Source organism: Thunnus maccoyii, chromosome 21 (assembly GCF_910596095.1).
Source record: "Thunnus maccoyii chromosome 21, fThuMac1.1, whole genome shotgun sequence".
Classification (NCBI taxonomy): domain Eukaryota; kingdom Metazoa; phylum Chordata; class Actinopteri; order Scombriformes; family Scombridae; genus Thunnus; species Thunnus maccoyii.
This window is the reverse complement of record NC_056553.1, coordinates 24,786,516-24,807,123: the sequence shown is the minus strand read 5'-3', so window position 1 is coordinate 24,807,123 and position 20,608 is coordinate 24,786,516. Positions and strand designations below refer to the sequence as shown.

The following is a 20,608-nucleotide window of genomic DNA, read 5'->3' as shown; positions in this document are numbered from 1 at the left end:
CATGGCCAAAAGCAACGAACATGCTTCATACAAATGTTACTGATGAACTGATACTGTGTAATGGAAGACTTAGAGGGGGGGAAGGAGAGTAACAAAGAAATGAAGACATTAAGAGAAGAGATGTGAATTTGATCAGAGATATTCACTCTGAGCAGGGGAAAACATCTCAGGAAAAAAATAAATAAATTCAAAGACACTGAGTGTGTTTTACTTTAAACACACCTACCCATTCACTTGAATGAGAAAGTGTGTCCAAACTTTTGACTGTACTGACGGTATTGTACATCTCTTTGAGCAGAAGAGAATAGTTCAAGTCGTGTTTCTGCAACATTTGTAACAAAGTAAATACCAACTGCGTCAGAGGTGAGCCTGACTTGATATATTAGATATCATTTATGATCTGGTCTATATTTTCTTTACCATTTGATTTGTGGTATTTTTCAATAATATACAATATAACACCCCCTCTAAAAACATAATTTACAGCAGCAAATCCCCTCACGTTCTCGTAGAGGGAATGTATCACCATGAAAAGTTGTAATAGTCAGAGGAAACTGTAAAATCAGTTCTGTATTGCAGTTGAATCCTTACAGTAAAAAACATGGCTTGTGGGAGGAATATACTGTTATGACGACGGCACAGATTTATCCATTTTTGTTAGTGTTCTTGTCTTTTTTGAGCTCAAGGTCTTTCTGCCCCCTTGAGCAAACAGTGACCTCATTGCAACAAATATTCTCAAAGAAGAAAAGTTATATTGAAAAGAGGCATAGAGCATTTGAAATGGCTCGCCTCAGCGATTAAGAACTGAATGGCTGTATTGTTCTCTTTCTAGTGTCTTTCCTGTTTTTATCTCTCAATTTAGATCCAGAATGTCTTGTTGAAATACAATTTCTTCCTGTAAAAGCATCAGGAGCAAATATAACCATATTTGTTTAGCATCTATGTTAATATGACCATATAACAAATAAGCTCATCTTGTCCATGATTTCATTTGTGTCTAACCCTGTACAGATACTATCATTTTTAAAGTATTTCTGGAGGCATTTTATGCCTTTTATTAGATAGAGAACAGGAAATGAAGAGAGACAAAGACGGGGAATGGCATGCAACAAATGTCCTCGGTCGGACTCAAACTGGGGGCACCAAAATTACAAAGTCAGTGTCTAAAACCCCTAGCACCCCTACCACTAGGATGTCCCAGATACACTCACCGGCCACTTTATTAGGTACACCTGTGCAATCGAATGCAATCCAATACAACAGCTCTGCCATAATTCTACATTTAAACATTTTCAGTTTCTTTATCACTAGCGCAGTGCCCGTTCAATATGTGCCTGTTCTCTGTTCATGTTCCTCATACAGACTTTTGGTAGACGCTACAATTTATCGATGTTCCCTAAATGCCTCACATGCAGGCTATCCGTAGACGCTATAATTTACCCATGTTCCCTAAACGCCTCCCTGAAGAATACTATTTGAGTTGAGCTGAAGTTAATCGGATGAACTGCCCATTCAAAACATGCCTGAGACATCCTGCACTAAGTCTTGAATGTACATGCCAAGTTTCATTCACAGTAACATTGCACAGTTCAATAGTAGAGTTTAAGTCTCTTAAACGTTTTCAAGTCATTAACACTATGGATGTAATCCCACCTCCGACCATTATGTGGGTTGCAATGGCAGAGTGACGCTGTCTGTATTTCCACTCGTTGACTCCACAGGCAGAAGAAGCAAATCAACGTTATTTATGAGGTACTTTTATATATTTCTCTAGAACCAGCTTCACACAGCTTCACATATCGACATTGCACTTCCTCGTTTCTCCAGCAATCCACCTGCCTACTTTATATACTTTATATAGAGAGATTGTCAGAAAGGTGATAATTCTACTCTATGTTTATTATTGAGGTCATGGTGGGTGGTGGTGGTGTACTGGGGTGCATTATATTGAAAAGTGAATATTTTTCCCTCTAGGAACACTATGCAATATAATATAATACGACCTCAATAATAAACATAAAGTAGAATTATTTCTTTTCTGACAATGTCAACAAAAACTGAAAATGTATAAGCTTCGTAAATGTAGAATTTATGGCAGAGTTGTTGTATTGGAGTGCATTAGATTGCACAGGTGTACCTAATGAAGTGGCTGGTTAGTGTATACTGTAATGTTGTTAAACCAGGTCCCTGAGGATGCACGCCTGCTGTTCTTCTTGTGCAAAAAATGCATTATCAACCATGACTGCTGCTATTGAACCAGGACTGCAACATACCCAACATGCAATACTACTGTATACACTCATCACTTTTACTTTTATACATAAATCCTCATTTTCATATATGTATATAGTGTTATGTGTTATTTATATCTCATTCCATCTTTTTGTTTTTTATTTTTTATCTTATATTCTATATTTTATAACTAGTACTCTTATACCAGAGCTGACCTGTTTTCTCATCCAACACATTTCATTGTACCGTTGACCCTGTGTTAATCAACTTGTGTCAACTCTTCAGAAAAGCATTTCATGATATCCATTCTCTAGATTAGATCTTGGCTACCATACCTGGACATTGACCAGACCTTGTCTGGATGATGCATTAGATGTGCATTACATCAGTTGATGCACATCCAATGACATTAAAATGCTTCATAGCCAATGGGCTTGATGCAAGCACATTTTCATATTTTTATCCTTACTTACTCTCTATGAGGTTTTCTTATACAAGTGTTCCAAATTGGGTTCAACAAACTCTCTTACCTGCTTGAAGTTGTCATGTTTTAGCCTGATGAATGTCACCAGTTCATGAGAAGGTGCACGTTGGTGAAACGTGATCATTAGCATAATCCACGCTCCTAAAACTGCCATATAAGGCTCCATGTTCCGCTCTGTTTGTGGGCAAGTTTCATTCACAAAGTTACCAGAGTAAAAACACTTTGCAGCTTCAAGTCCTGCTTTCAGAAATCAGCAGAAAAAAACACATAAAATTTAAGAATGTCACAACAACTACAAAATATGAATCCAGCTGCCAATGATGTGTCATCAGAGCAGCTCTGCACTGTGACAGAAATAAAGAGAGAATACTTTGACATGAAGTTAGATGCTAAAAAAACATTTTTCTAAAGCAAAGCACTCTGTGATGGGAGACGATCATGTGACAGTCACAGAGATATTAGAGGAGAATAATATAGTCTACAGGTGATGTTACACTGTCAGCTGCAACACAAGATGATACTGGACAGACCTGCAGAGAGACACAGAGGCAGCTGAGTGAGAGAAGTTTCCTAGCAACTACTGAAATGTAGACGTTGCTGTGCCAAAATATGCCAATAAAAATCATTAATTGGCAGCCATGATGATGATACCATGGTATAATATAAATGTATGTATTTTTGTTTGTTTCTGTTTGTTTTAGTTATATTTTTAATGTTTGTTAATTTTGGTATCATATTTAAGCTTTAAAAATTCAGATTGGGACATTATAACTGTAAGTCAAACTAGTGTTTCTCCCCAGTAAAGAAAGGCAGAGATGATCTATTCATGACATGTACTCATACATAAGAGAAAATTCTAAGTACCAGAAAATTGATGAATTCCAAAAATGTTCTTAAATCACTTGTACACGCATTTTAAGAACAAATTTTTATCAGTAACACTGTCTGTCCTTAGCTTATAAGCTGGATGACTCAGGTCAAGTTCATACCAACACTAGTTTAATAAGGAGAGATTAGTTGGAAGTGAATATAACAATATTTACTGAGGTTAGCAGCAAAGAAACACTTTGGTGATTAGACTCAATCAATGAATGTAGGAGGTAGTCGGTCTGAAATAACAAAATTGCAATGATATAAAGAATGACATCAAAGCAGCATCACACTGCTGTCAATGCAGAAGAAATGGAAACGATTGAATGGGAGGAAAACAGGTGGAATAAAGGCAGAATGTGAGAGAAAAGATCATGTCTATTGAACTTTCACCAAAACTTCATTACTGTGTGGAATAAAGGAAACCTCCTGGTTTATTTCATTTAGAGTCTTAAGGTGCCAGCAGGGTCATCTGGCAAAAAGGTTGACCCTGACTGAGTACTTGGTAACGTGAATGACATACTGTAGTTCTACTGTTTACCTCACGGTTGCTGAGGCAGAGGATGACATGATTGTCAGCATGACTATGATCCCGGGACCCATTCCACCAAATTTGCAACATGCAAGCTTCTACTGTATTTGCTCATTTTTATGTTTCACTCATCAAAACAAACACCATACTTGCTACCCTTGCGGAATTATGCAAAAGCCTTGTAGGACTCCCAAATTTAATTTGTGAATGACAATCATTTATGGAACGTGACGCTGCATGTAAGTAGTGCATGCAAATGGCTTTTGTGAAAGGGGCCCCAGAGCTGTAAAACCCTGTCTCATGATATAAGACATCTATTACTTTGTGCAGTGGTTTAGTATCTGATGAACCTGTAAACCCATCTATTTCTCAAACAGGCCTTCCTGGATGATATGCTAATGTAAGTTTGCAGGCAAGATAGCTAATTAGCCAGTCAACTCACATTCAACAGCTTAAAACTGACCAGTGTGATCAGGTGCTGTATGCTGCATGTGCATTTGTAAAGGCTAAAGTAGCATCGCTGACATATCTCCAAAAACTTTTTTTATTCCTTTCAGTAAAAAGAATATATGAACAATAGTTTTGACTGCAATAAGGGATGCTTTTTGTGACTTCAGTTGGACTTTTAAAAGACATAATGTACTTTTCATTCTAATAATTATGCTTCCCCCATTCCTTCCTCTGTTTTTACCAGATGACAACATCCCTTCAATAGGAATGTATTGATTGATTGGTCAGCTGATCTGACGAAACCAGCTTTACTGTAATATTAATTATATTGAATGATTGTAATACTGTAGATTGGAAAAAAAATACCTTTGGAAACAGAAATAACAAATGCAGCTCAATGGTTATTCATATTTATCCATGAAATAACAATATTACATGTGTGTAGAAGCTGAATCATGAAAATGCTGTAACATTCTTTATTTTTCTCTTCATTAGCCAAGAAACTTTTAATTTCTTCCTCTTTACTGGTGGTCTGTTACAAGTGTATCATAGCTCATTCGGAAAAAATCAGGCCTAATTAGGCTAATTATTTTTAACTGTTCCTGCTTAATTATTTCTACACGTTTGAAAGTTGAGACGCTGACAGTCATGTGTAATAGCTGTCTGGAGTGTGCGAGGATGTCACTCTGTCCTCACGTCCTTTCCTCACATCTCCTCTGAGAGGAGTAAAGACCGGAGGAAGGAAGGGGGGAGGGAATGGAGGAGCCACGTCAGCTGACTGGAAAGCACCCACAGAACATACATCACTGTTAAGAAATGACGACAGGTTGATAGAAATAGAAATAGATAGAAATAGAAAGGTGGATGGATGCGGCTCATGCTGTGTGAAAACAACTCTCCCTCCATATGTTGTGTTTATTCTCACAGATGTTCTCGGCTGCATCGCCTTCATCAGCGCTGTAATGTGGCTGAAAACATTTTGGAGAATAACTCAGCATATGGGAGGAGATTTATGCAACCTGATTCACTCATTTCAGTGTTGCTTGTGCCTCCTTGCTGTGTGCATGCTGCTTGAATTGAAATTTATTCAAATAGTCTGACACCCTCTGTTTCTAGTCTATACTTCAGTTGTTCAGGATGAAAGGAAAAACATTCCCTTTCAGAATTCTTGTCTTGTCATCAGGGCTGATTCACGCCTGACTTCACTTAAAACCTGCAGTTCTTCTCTAACTTCTCCCTTAAGGCTATAGCAACAATGAACCGAACTTTGGGCAGTTTTACATTTACACTCCCAGACTTAAACATGCACGGTGTTAAATCAGATAAGCTTCCACGAACCTACAGGAAAGCGATCAGACTGGAGCTTAGTGGAGATGTAAAACGTTTTTGAAGAACATGTTAATACTATTGGATTGAAGCCATTGTAGCAGTTTTAACATAGCCATGGACAATACACCACTGTGATTGATTAGATTAGAATAGATTAGATTAGATTAGATTAGATGTTCTTTACTGTCCACGAGGAAAATTCATTTTGTCCAGGTCAGTATCATACTAACAGACAACACAATAAATAGACAAAATAAATGGCATCACAGTAAAAAAAAATGCCAGTTCCCCCATTCATTTGAATGGGGGTCGTGCGTTTTGGCTGCGGCTGTTTTGGCCGCTGCGGCACCGCACCGGACTGCGGCCGGAAAGTTGAGCCAGAGTCAACTTTTGGAGAAACGCAACCTGACGTCACTGCGGCTGAAGGCTGCGATGGCCAATCACAGCTGGGGATCAGACTGATCAGAGCTGTAAACTCTGCCATGAGGGAATACAAAGACACTACTAGTAGAAGGGGAGGATATTTCTCTTCAGTTGATAACGTTAAAAGTAAAATTAGACTTTGCTATCGGCCTCCCGACTCATTATAAAAATAGGCGAGAAAAAGAGAGAGAGATCTGAAAGCAGCTGTGGTCGAGAAGAGAATGTGAATGAAGAGAGGGAGCGCTGGTGGTGTGAAAGCCGGTGAATCAGACCAATAAAATGTTATTTTCTGATTGTTCACAGCGGTTATGTTCTAGAGCACAAATAAACATGCCCACGACTCCGCTCACACCCTGCGGCTGAAAAAAGAAGGTTTGGTCTGAATACAGCCTTAGGCCGTATTCAGACCAAACCAGGTGGTGCGGCGAAAACATCAGTCCACCCATTCATTTGAATGGAGGTAGTGTGTTTTGGCTGCGGGCGCCGCACTGGCCTGGAGCTGGAAAGTTGAGCCAGAGTCAACTTTTGGAGAAATGCATCCCAATGTCACTGTGGCTGAAGGCTGTAGTGGCCGATCACAGCTGGAGATCAGACTGATCAGAGGTGTAAACTCTGCCATGAGGAGGAGAGGAGGACATTACTCTTAGTTTGATAATGTTAAAAGTAAAGTTAGACTTTGCTGTCGGCTTCCCGACTCATTTTAAAAAAGACAACAGAAAAAGAGAGAGAGAGAGAGAGCAGCTGTGGTCAAGCAAGCTGGAGAGTGAATGAAGAGAGGGAGCGCTGGTAGTGAGAAAGCCAGTGAATCAGATCAATAAAACCTTATTTTCTGATTGTTTCACAGCGGTTATGTTCTAGAGTAGAAACACCACCACACACCTCCGCTCAACAGATCACCTGGTGTGCAGGCTGTGGGGACTGGCTCCTAAAAAGTAATTAAGAGCAGCTGGGTGCATTCCCCTCTCGGCCAATCACAGTGGGATGATGCCCTTTCCCTTGGGCTTAAGAAAGGTGGAGAATTGCACACCCAGGTGATCCTTCGTCGACTTACTGCAGATCTCATTTTAGCAGATACTGTCAGCCAGAAACTCTCGTCTGTTTAGACCTTTTTGAGACTTTTTTTGTTGTCTTTTGCTTTTCTGATTGAGGGTGATTTTGAGTTTTCTGGAGTCTAGTTTGAGTCAATGTTAAAACAATTACCTCTCAGCTAGGTTACCTGCATTAGTGTAGGTCTTTATTGTTATTCATGCATGCATGAATACAATAATAAGTTTTTGCTTGCCTAACCATAGCCTAATGCCTGTAGACCTTATTTTGTTATTTGCTTATTTTCACTTGAAACTTCCTTCATAAACATTTTTTCATCATTATTGAAGAGGCATTTCTTCATTATTATTAAAGAGGCCATACTATGCCCCTTTTCCACAAGTTAACACAGTTCCCTGGGGTCTGTAAAATGTATCTGACATGCTTTGGTCAAAATAGCACAAGGATCAAGCAGCACAGCAGCCTTCTCATCCTGTCTAAACAGCCCCGTTCAGAACAGACAGTTTGAGTGTAAATACATTTGAATGGAGTTCAGATCGATCATTGAAGCTGCTCCATCCACACTCAAAATAATGTCATCTAAAGGCATAAATACTGCAGCAACAGTATTGTTTACAACATTGAAATTATATAAACTCACAAGCATTTAAGATGTTTATCACTGATGACAGCAGCTGAAGTAGTGTATGACTCCAGTGTTAGCTACGGCTAGGCTGAGAAGCCAGTTTGAAGATAAATCCACTTAATCCTAAAAGTTTAAAAAACAAAGTCCTCCCGTCGGTAAACTGCTCTGGATCAGAGCAGAATCTGGTGTTTATTCCTCCAGAAGACAGAAGACAGCAGCAGCAGCCACGCAGGACTCTTGGGCTCTGCTCCTCGGTTGGCGCTCTCCTGTAGAGCTTGCCGGGGCTCAGCAGCCGTCTGTCCCCCAGTCCAGCCCTGCGATACGGGCGAAATTTGTGCCCTTAGCTTAGCTTAGCATACCTTCACCCCATGTGATGTAAGAAGGGGCAACAAATCTGGATGGCTTGTTTAATCACATGAGTACAGAGCAAGCCAGCCCACACCAAACTGACTGAGTGGTCTTATTTCACAGCTTGTGTGTTAGTAGGAACATCAGAGACCCAAATACATACACACAAGCACTAAAAAAGTGAGTTTTTCATAATATGGCCCCTTTAAGGAGTCATTTTTTCATTGTGAAGGCACTTGTGAGGTTTGTTTCTCCAAGTAAATATTTTTTGTATCTTTATGTGTTTGGGAAGTGGTTCTCAGCTGAAGTCTGGGGAATCAGTACCGCTACACTCTGGTCATAGAGCCGCTGGAGGGTTGAGCACTGCTCCCCGCAGAGCTTGGACCCCAAGGTGATCACCCTACACAGTTTGGGCCTTGTTGTTCTCTGAGAGCCCCTCATACTCAGCCAGAAAAAAAGAAGGTGAGGAGGCTCTCTATACGGCAGATGTAAAAGCTGTGGAGGATGGGAGGGTAGTAGGAGGTAGATCCACTGCTGGTGCTGTGCGATCCATAACACTTAGTTGAACAATCAATCAATCAAACAAAAACACACTACGCTCTGACCGTCACTGTCTCTGCTAACAGAGCAGCACCCAGGAAGTGCATTGGCCTTGGTGGGGCATTATTTAAGACCTCTAATCATTTTAACTAATGAATCCTTAAGCTAAACATGTATTCAACTTTTCTGTAGAACAAAACGATTTAAGAGTCAGAGGATGAAAGAATGCAGAGGGAAAATGAATCTCTCATGGCATTGATTTAGACTGAAAAGGAACTGAGCAAAATAGACAAAAATAAAGGATGAAAGAACACAAAGCAAACAACAGTCTGTGGTTAAAGCGTCTTCTGCTAGGCTTTTAGTTTCTTACTAGGTAAAAGCTTTTCACTCTAGAGAGGGAAAGTACTATTCATCTTAAGGTCAATCAAGATTATTGCAACACAAAGTTTAAACATTTCTTATCACATCTGATCACTGTGGAATTAAACTCTGATATGTGTTTTTCTTCAATAACTGCCTAGCTTGTTGTTTGTTGAATAAAACTAAAAATCATTCAAGCACACATTTGACATTTTATCCTGAATCACAAAGCATAGAATCATGTAGCTTATTCCTCTGTGCCAAAAAGCTTCAGTGTCGTCCAAAAACTATTTCTGATATAACATCCAGTTGTTATTTGAAGTACCGTGTAACTTCAGATGCTGCGCACAGCACACCACATGTACTGATATAGAAGAAATGCCACTCTAACACACTTATTTTGTCAATTCATTGTTTGGTCTATAAAATGTCAGAAAGTTGTGCACATTCTCTTTTTGTCTGATAAACAGTTCAAAACTCAAAGATGTTCATTTAGTCAAAGAGCTTTTTCAAACCTGAGCTGTTCAGTCCAGTTGAATTGAGTTGAACATAGCAGTCGTACTCAGGCGCGGACCAAAATAAACCTTCAGAGGAGGTGGCCTTGGTTTGGTCACAAATGAATGCTGGAGCGGTTCATTTGTGGTGGGAATGTGATCTGACAACCATCTCACACAATTACAAATGGAGCTTTGCATGCTGGGATGCAAATGAGTGAATTTAACAGTTGCTAGTAGCTAGCTGGAAAATGAATCAAGGTCCGACCTTGACTAACAACAAAGTATGTTGCCCTCTTGATACTGGGCAGGTAGGAGCTTCTTCTTTAAATTCTCAATCCCGTCCCAGAAACATCTGACCAATGAGAGGAGAGAACGTTCTCATGTGGCCTTTAGTGATGCATTTTGGTTCACTTAACGTTTTGTGTGTAAAAAGAATCTGAAACAGCAGGAAAATATAATAAGTTAAACAACTGAAACACACCGTAAAACACATCAATGAGTCAAAGTGTTACACTGGGTGACATGTTCCTTCATTACCATGAACACACACACTGTCATTTATTTTGACTCAATCCTACACACACTATCCTGCTGCCACAAATACTCGCTAAAGCACCAAATGTGGATTCATCCGCCACTGAAAATAGTCTCAAACAAATACATTATTTCCTCCTGTTTGAGGAAAAATTGAATATTTGATCAAAACTACAGTGACTAGCTGTTTCAATCAATGAGCTTGAGGCTGAGAGCAGACTAAGACATTTTTGTCTTTTCATTTGCTGAATTTGTTGACAAAAAGAAACACAGACTTATCCTTGACATAGACCAAAAAACAATAAAACACAGAATAATAAAACACTTCTCTTCAGACCTTTCAAAGACATTTTTTCATTTTTTGGGGTCAGAATCAGGTCAAACTGTCCTTCAGATAAATTCGAGATAACGCCAAATAGTATCGAGCAACTGTTAGAACAAGCATGTAACCAAACATATTCATCATAAGAGATGGAAGACAATGATTTCCTGACATCCAGTTTGTAATAAAAGCATGATAGTGCATTAAATGGTGATATAAAGATCAATAAAGAAACAGAGGATCTGGGAAATCAGAGTGTTGAGCATGTTCTTGTACTTTCCAGATTGAAGCCTGCAGTAAGGAGGCTGAGAAGATCGATTCCCTCATCAACTATGCCAGCCCCACACTGGTCTCCCACGTCCCCCTCTCTGCCTTCCTCACCGCCGAGATCAAGACCTCCTCCATAAACTCCTCCGCGGGCACTTCACCTTCACCTCTGCCCCTCGGACTGTGCTTCCTCCTGGGCCTCCTTATGGCTGCGGTCCCTGGCCTCCAGCAGCTCTGAATGCTTATCATCACCTCCCTGCCTCTTCCTCACTAACTGAGTGTTCCAAAGTACCCCCCCCCCCCTTTCTCCTCTCTTCTTAGGATGATGGGGGTGTCATGAGGTGAGTGTGTTCAGGCGGCTGCAGAGCAGGAAGAAGCGGCGGCGAACGTCTTTCGACAATCATTCCTATTGACTCACCTGCGTGTCAAACAATCAAGGCGGTGGAAAAGCTATTATTATGGAAAGCTTTTGTATGAACAGTATTATTCAGTGGATGAGTTACTCACTGGGTTTTCCTCCAGTGAAGTATGTGTGTGTGTGTGTGTGTGTGTGTGTGTGTGTATATGTATGTGTGTATATGACCTTTTAGAAGCATTTGACTTCATACCAGCAGTGTTTATCCATAAGTCCCAGCAGCAAGCTCTACTCTGAAAGCTGTTAAATTTCATGACTCACTCTGTCTTGTTCTCACTTTGTGTGTGTGTGTGTATGTGTATGTGTGTGTGTGTGTGTGTGTGTGTCTCCGATTAGATTTCAGAGACAGAGGAGGACAAAACATCCCTGTCTGGCAACACATCTGTCTCTCAAATTACGCAAAATTCCCCTGCCCACACACACACACACACACACACATACACACACACACACACTCACGCAACAACCAGATTGGTGTCACTTCCAGACTTCATTGTTCAGTGTAAATCATGTATGAGATGGAGTTTGGTCAACATTTAAGTGACACTGTACTACAGTGCATAATGTATATACATGTGAGGTGTTTCTAGTGTTTTGAACCTCTAACCTCAGCAGTGTTAGTGCCATGCTCATGGACTGAGCCCGCTCAGATCAAACTAATCCAGCCTCCAAAGTCAGTTGTAACTACTGACCAAAAAAAATACAAAAAATATAAAGCCTGAAATTTGACAAGATTAAAAGTCTGTCAAAAAAGTTCAAACATAACAGTAGTCCAGGCTATGTGTAGTGAAGCAGCTCTGATGGAGGATGGAAGACAATCTTGTATATTGGTTAAATCTCAGTTTTTGCTGATAACATGAAGCTTTTCTCCAAAACAAACCTGGCAACAATTTACCTGATGTGGTGTTCAGAAAGTCTCATTCAGTATTTTGTGAGTATAATCAATACTGTACATAATATACACAAAACGTAAAGGGATAAATGTTTAATGGAGCAACTTTATAATTAATGCTATGTCATAACTGTTTAACAGAATTGACTAACTAATTACTTTTGAAGGGCTGTACTGGTGTTATTTTAGCCCATTATCTACAAGTCATGTGTTCTTCACATTATTGCTGAGCATTTTCCAAAACATAACATCATTATGAAGATGTGTTTCCTACTTTTCAGCTCATTTCAGAACAATATCAGGGCTTATACTAACAATTATTTTCATTATTTATTCATCTTGATAATTTTTTCAATCAATTAATTGTTTAGTCTATAAAATGTCAAAAAATTGTGAAAAACAGCCAACACAATTTCCTAGACCCCCTCATGGTAATTTGCAACAGACTAAGTAAATATCCCCCCAGGACAAGAGTTGATGAGCATCTGCTGAAAGGCACATATTGTCAGAAAATCAAATCCAAAACAGGCTTTTACAACATGAACAGTAAAATGTTTAGTAGTTTTTTATTTGATTTCTGTTCAGCAGAATGTCAGATGTCAGAGCCTCCTTGAATGCACCAATAGGAGTTGGAGCATAACCACACAATGATTTAACTTTGATACAAAAATAAAAAGTATCCATTGCGATAGATTACCCATCTCAACTTTTTGACTCTACAAGTTGATTTTTATAGTGTACTGAAATTTAGACCAGTGGCTACTTGGAAGGTAGGAAGGAAATCCTCTAGATCCTCCATCCCCTGACTGTATGCTTTGGAAAATAGTCGGCAGGAATATTAAATATACATGATTTGCAGATGAAAGGGTACTCCAGGAATTCAGTGTTGCTTTCACAGAGTTGTGAGAGCTGACTTTTATTCCCTAGTGTTGGATCCTACAATTCCCATAATGCAACTCAGTTGAGTCCTTTAATTAGATTCTCACTGCCTGGTAAACACCAACATCTTTAGAAAAAAACACACCTCAAGATTATAATGCAGGTCTTAAGAAGAATTCAGATTTGTAGTCAAACCCAAGCTTCATCAAGTCTGAGAAAATAATCCTGATGATGTCATAGTGATGTCATCAGGGTTATTTTCTCAGACTTGACAAAGCTGATCCAGAGCCACAGACAATATAGCTGTTTTCACAAGCTGAGTAGTACTCATCGTGACAAGTGTTCTTTATGTGTAAAATGTGGGAGTTCCCCTTTAATTTGCGAAAACATGTCAAATCAGCGGTATGGTCCTTTAAATTCAGTATAATTTCTTTGTATTTGTTATCTAACGGGATTAGAAGAATAATCAGAAGAGTTATCAAAGTGACTTTAACTAATGTATTCTTGTGTGGTGAGTGTTAGGGAAACACTGCGCTGGAGTATCTTATGAGCACCACTTCTGATAAAGTGCTACCAGAACGTTTTCCAACAGCAGCTGAATGGTCCATTCTGATAGAAAACAGCAGAAACCCCGGGATCATCATTCCCTTTGTGTGAGGCCAGTAGCTCTGAAAAGCATTAAAAGGGATGCTTCCTGTCTGTACATATGAACTAGAAGCCATTTAATAACAAAAGGACAATCAGCTAGTTGCTACCCACAATCCACTTTGGGTAGAGAAGATTTCCACAGTATGCCTTGCATATAGTGTCTTACATGAAGTAATAATGATAATGCAATAACTTTATATTTGTTAAGAAATGTCTCTATATTTGATATGTATCTGATAATGGATTGAGATAATGATCACTATGTGCCATGTTTTTTAAGCAAATAGATGTTATTCTTTATTGCATGATGACAATTATGAAGTGTTTTTACTCCAGAATGTATTAGTGTGTTGTCCTGTCTCTTTGTGTTTGTCTATCTGCCTGTACAGCACAATGTGTCCCAGTCTCTACCAGTATTACTGTGCTAGGCAGCTCTGTAGCAGGGAACCCTCACCACGGCTCCTCCATCTATTATTATTTGTATTATTATTATTATAATTATTATTAGGAATATGGCTATTTTTATGTTTGTGTCCTCTGGGGCCGACATCGATTCAGTTATGTTTCGAGATTTTGTATGTCTTCAGTGTTTAATTTGATTTAATGTCACATCGGGAAAATAAAACTAAATATGAATATGAGAAATATGAGTTCTCAAACTGAAATTTAGCTGAAGTTGTAAGGACTCCTTTATGTGAGTTTTCTGCTTTCGATGAATTATTTCTCAGCTAAAAGAATAGTTCAACATTCTGGGGAATACACTTACTCACATACTGAGACTAAGATGAGAAGATTGATATCAGTCTCATGTCTGTGTGTTCAGTACAGAGCTGGTGTCTGGACATGGGAAGCTTAGCTTAGCCTGTCTCTGTCCAAAGTTCACAAATCACACTAAGTAACACTTTGCATCATGTTTGTTTCACCCATTCATAAAGAGAAGTCTGAAAATGACAATTTGTGATTTTATGGGAAGTTATCTGTCTTAGCTAACTAACAGTAGATGATAGATGAGTACTAACTTGTAGAAATACAGTTACTCAGGTACTTCCCCAGATCCAATACAGAGCAAAACAATAACCCTAAACTCTGATAATCTGATTAGCATCCAGAACTGCTTTTAAACAGACACTGACGCAACATTTGTCAATCCTAAACCAGCATAATAATGTAGTTAGCGACAGATACGTTAACTCTCGGGCTTCTGCAAGTAGTAAGCTAATTAGCTGGGCATTACACTTTTGTGCTTTTGGAAAGGCGACTGTTAAATCACCACCCTTCAAACTCTTTTAATGCCAAGTATCAAAGTTACTGCACACCATGAACATGTGGAGAAATCCAAATCTTTACAGGCCTGCTGTGCCTAGTTACTGCTGCTAAGCTATGATTTGACAATAGCTGTTTGGGTGATGGGTTTAGTGAGGGTAAATTAGTTTAGTTTAGCTTTAGAGGTGTTGATAGGTGTATTTAAGAGCTTCAGACAGAGCCAGGCTAGCTGTTTCCCCTGATCCAATGTTCTTACTAAGTTAGGCTAACCTATAGACTGCATGTAAAGAAGGATATAGCGAGGTGTGATGTCACTCGTAGGTTTGCATTGGAGCCGGTTTGAAGCCCAGAGTTGCTGCGGGACCATCTTTTCCATTTGGAACCAGGACCTTCCAAATAAAGAGTGCAGGGTTTTGCCTTTCACCTTGGACCCGAGCTAACACTAGCTTACTGGGAAGACTGAGCGCTGCACACTTGGGCTAACGTTAGCCACTTTAGCTAAATTGTGCTAACAGGACAGGTATCGTAATCAAGTAGCATTAAACTCAGTGAAATATTGCAACAATAGTAACACCCACACAGCAGTCATTAAAGCTACTATAAGTCTTTAAATCTTATTAATGGAGCAATAATTTCCAAAATGACCACCAGCACACTTATTAGACGGCCAAAATTTAGCAATTGAGACCATAATGACTTGTTGGACTTAATATTTCTAAAGAGAAGTTGAGGCTTTTTGAATTGGAGTCAGTTGGAGCATTAAGTGGCCATCAGTGGTATTGCACTTGAAGGTACTTTTGCATTGGCTTCAACCTCAAGCTGCGGTAGTTGCCACCTGGACTAACCACTGATGGATTGATATCCATCTTCTTATCTCACTCTCAGAAGGAGAGCTAATCAGTGTATTTCCCAAAATGTTGTTATCATTTTTTGTTCATGTTTTACTGAAAAGCTAGCTGCTCTCTGGACGCCAGGGGAGAACAGTGTTTTTAGCAGGAAGCTCATTTCTTCTGTATCTCCATATGTTGTAAATGCAGTGTTATGAAGTGCGGTCAGCTGTCCTGAGCATATAAAGCCTCAGGCAAGCTGGAGGAGTCAGTCCAGTCAGCTGAGATGAGCTAAATTATAACACCCAGGACTGTTGTCACTCATACTATATGTTTTGGTTGTATCGCGTCTGTTTCCTCTGACCAAATTGTCAGTTTGTATGGCTCATTATGTGTTGTTCTTTCCTTTGCATTGTCAGTGTGTTAACTCTGTAAAAGTGCCATGAATTTAAAAAAAAAGAATTGGAAAAAAAAGTCAACAGGATGCATATTTTCATGAAATATAAAAAAGCAATACCACAACCAATGATGTGTTGTTTTTTTTTACTGTGTGTTTCATCACGACCTGCTGTGAGACATTTTCAGACAGCAACACCAGCTCAGCTCAGCCCTCACACCTGAAATCCAAATACAGCCAAAATGTTGCCTCACCACTGAAAACCCAAAGGTTGGACTTTGTAATCAGACTCAGATCTAACGTTGAAGCTTCTGATGCAAGAACAAACAACATTCCACACCAATCGAAGTTACTAAGGTGCTCGGAGGATGGCCTGAAGGCTGGAGGGGCACACGAAGATCTGTTCTGTTGTTTCATTTATTAGAAAAATTACCAAAGCCTCTCTGTTCACAGCTCAAAAATTTTGAAAATGTAAACTATGTGAAGTCAGAATGTATGTTAATCTAAATATACAAATACAACCTGAGATTATGTTCTCTGTCTCACTCAGATGAGCACCTGAGGTGAATGATCAGTGATGTAACCAATCAAGTTGAGGTCCAGTCTCTGCTGCACACTGTTTCAAGCTGTGCCAATTTTACAGAGCAGGGATCATGCAGTGTTTGCGAACACAATCACATTGTGGAATCAACAGTCAGGTGTCTATATGAACAGTCAAAGAGGTTTTCCTCGCTGTTCATTTTTTTTCATTTTACTCCACTGTATGAACATTTTTAGTTGTACATCTTGACCGCCTTTTAATACAATGCTGGTACAAAATACAGTTAAGCAGGTGTGGGCTTTAGTGTGTGCACAGTGCATGCTACATACTGTCAAAACTGTAGCTTCTCATCCCAATGTTGCAACAGTTGACTTCAATGATTATTTCAGCTGTAAAGGGATATTTCAACATGTTGAGAAACATGCTTAGTCCCCTTCTTTCATAAAGTGAGATCAATATGGAGCAGGAGACAGGACATGATTAGCCTAGCTTAGCATAAAGACTGGAAGCAGAGGGAAACAACTAGCTTTGCTCTGTCTAAAGTTTAAAAATACACCCACCAACAAATGTAAAGCGCACAACACATACCTTGTTTATTTAATCTGTGCACAAACAGAAAATTAAAATGTTCATTTGTGGCTTTGCAGGGAGTAACATGCTGAAAATATTTCTATGTCACCATGAGGTAAAAGGCAACCAGCATAGATGCTACATGGAGGTATATGGTGGATTGATCAACTTTTTTGTGACAGAGCTGGAGTCGGGAGGTGATTAGGTTAGCTTTGCATAAAGGATGGAAGCAAGGGAAAACAGCTCACCTGTCTCTGGCGAGCAACAGCCAGGCAATGTGACTTCCCAAAGTCTTGCCGTCACTGTGAGGTGTCCAGACAACAGACGTAACTCCACCTGACACCACAAATGATTGTTTTTACTTTTCAGTTTGTATAAAGATTAAACCAATGAGATATAACTTGTTAATTAGTGAGCTTAAAAATGTTGGTAGGTGTATTTTTCAACTTTGAAAGGGCTTTTTCCCCCTGCCTCCAGTCTTTATGCCAAGCTAGGCTAACCACGTCCTCACTCCAGCTCTTAACTTACTTAATTACTTATGTAACACAAAGGCATGAGAGTAGTGTCCATCTAAAAATCTAATTCTCTTTTTCTTTGTGATATGAATTGTGTGCCAAGCTAGTGAATACAGAGAAAATATTTTATTGATGAGGTTTCTTGCTCCTTGGGATGTTTGATGGATTTTCAGAAATAAAGCAGAACTCTCACACATTTTTCTAGTTGGATGTCAAGATGAGTTTCTTGTATTTTTTTGGTTTTTATTTTTGATCAAATGTTCCATTTAGGAGGTGAGTAAGTGCACAGAGGATCTGTGCTGACACAGTCTAGTCATTTATGAATTCTGTACTCAAACACAATCCTTTAATCTCTGTCGTTCTCAGCACAACTCTGAAAGGTAAAATGGAAGTTAGAGAGTATACTGGGTTCAGTAGACAGTGGGTGAAGCGAGCTAATTATGTGCAAAAATTGCTCTGGTGACATTAAGAAAATGTACTCATTAATGTGGAGATATTTTTTGACATTTAATGTATGACTATTAAAAGAAAAAAATGAGCTTTCATTTTGCCCTCATACGTCCAATGTTTGGTCATCCAAATGTTAAGAACATGAGGAGAAGATCTAATTGAGGGTCTCTCTCTCTATCTATCTGAGGAGTTTTATATATATATATATATATATATATATATATATATATATATATATATATATATATATATATATATATATATACATATAACTGAAAAAACTATCTGTCTCTTTAGCTGCTAAATGCTCCACTATGTTTACATCTCTGTCTGCTGTTTGGTGCTGGGCAGGTGGAGTACAGTTGGTTTATGGGTTTATTAAAACCTTTTTCACTGAAAACTGCTTCCTGCTGCTGCTGGAAGAAGCTTGATGAGAGCAGCAAGACTCAACCAAAACAGTAAAGTTGCACACTGTTAAACCAAAACACTGAGACTGAAAGATGATAGACGATAAAACAATTTGTAGAGGTGGGGAACTGCAGAGTTAGTGATAAATCTCTGTGGGTTCTTCACTATTAGTGAATTGTATTATTAGTGATTGTATTAGTGCCACCAGTACATTACCAAAGATAAGACTGTTATCACCAGGATGACCGTGGACTTGACAGTCATCTTGACAGCTGGCCTGCTAGCTCCTGGTTTTGCCCGGCTAGTAGGTCCTTACATTTCCGAAAACAGCAAAAGAAATGTTCAAATAGGCATCATTTTAATCAACACAACAGTTGTACAGTTGTAGGACATAATTATATTGCAGGTTAAGCTCATGTCCCTCACCATCGCTGCTGCTTTATAGGAAATTAATGTTGACATACTTGTCTACACAAGTCCACACAAGTAACATTCCAAAACACTGAAGATAAAACGGGCAGAGAAAGAACACTCCGGGGGCGTTTGGACTGGTCTTGGCTAAATGTGGATTTGGAATTGGGACAGTGCTTGAGCTGTGACTGATGATGTTTGACAAGTCCAGACAAGAATACAGATTGAGAAAGACCTGAAGGCCATTTCAATGGACCATGGCACATATGATGTACCAGACACTCTGTGGACATCAAAATGTGGCCAGAAATTAATGTCTTAATATCTACAGTATAAATTCTGGTTCTATAAAGCTAGATCCAAATCACTGCTGGTCAGCATATGACCCAATGATGTTTTGATTGTCAGTGGACAGGTTTATATAAATTTTTTCTATGTTTTTTCCTTTAAATGTTTAAATGTAAATGAGAGAGTGTTAATATGTGGTATGTTGCTGTGTGCTTTAACATAAATAGAAACAGAGCTCTTTTAGATATTATAGTAGAAAATCATTTTCAGAGATTGGAGTTCACAAATACATTTTGTTGAATCTTCATTGTTGAATATTGGAATAATCAGCCACTTATTCAAGATTTCATGTTGGATGTTTTCTGTGCTAACACCCAATTAGATCATTTGTTTTTAAGAGGAAACAGATGTGCTTCCCCTGCACTGTATCAACCAGGTGCTCTGCCTCTTGTATATGTGTACTTTTCCTGTTGATTGTTGATTGCATGGTGTGTCCTTTAATAAGACAGCTTATTGTTGACATAAATATTCTGATGACAGCTTTACACTGAAACATGTCAGCAGATTTGTCAGTCCATTTGGTGAAAATAGAATCCACCAAAACGATCAAGACATGAGCTGATTTTCGTGTTTTAATGGACTGTCTGCTGAATTTATTACTTGACTTCTGGCTTGGCTAAAAAAAATGTGCTGCTTTCATGCTGGATTTTTGTATGAATTTTACATTTTTATTTCTAAGACATATGTTGTGGATTTCAAAATATCATCAGACAGCATAACTCTCAATAGAAAACAGCAAAAAATGATGTTTTACCTGAATTGTTGTGAAGTTATGCTGTCTGTAACCTAACAACCTGGACACAATGAATTTGTCCTTCTGAAAACATGGAGTGACCAACCTCACAACCCTGTTTTTTCCAGGGTGTTATGCTGCAAACAGTGTCAATGTTGACTCCTTGAAATAAAAAAAACATTCTCTCCATCTCAAAAGATGTGAAAGGACTCTGCTAAAGGTGGAAATATTTCTCTTTGTCACAAATAATTTTCTATCACCAAGTATTTAGACATACGCAAAACAAGTCTAATTTATTCTAATTCCCAGTCTTATTCTGACTGGGTTCAAGATATAAAGATATAAGAGAGAAAATCCCTGAACCAAATGATACTGCGTAGGAAATTGATTTCTTTCACTGCATTGTTCCATAAATTGATGTTCTCGGTCAAATATTTTGGTGAACCGAGCA

General features: G+C 38.9%; 1 protein-coding gene across 1 annotated transcript in view; it reads left to right on the top strand.

The window, feature by feature from the left end:
* Positions 1-15,469, top strand: part of reck (reversion-inducing-cysteine-rich protein with kazal motifs) — a 97,675-nt gene extending 82,206 nt beyond the window's left edge. The window contains exon 21 of the mRNA XM_042399019.1: positions 10,877-15,469. Within this exon, the coding sequence (XP_042254953.1) occupies positions 10,877-11,098 (222 nt within the window). The 3' untranslated portion in view covers positions 11,099-15,469. The remainder of the gene's footprint in view (positions 1-10,876) is intronic.
* Positions 15,470-20,608: the final 5,139 nt, after the last annotated feature.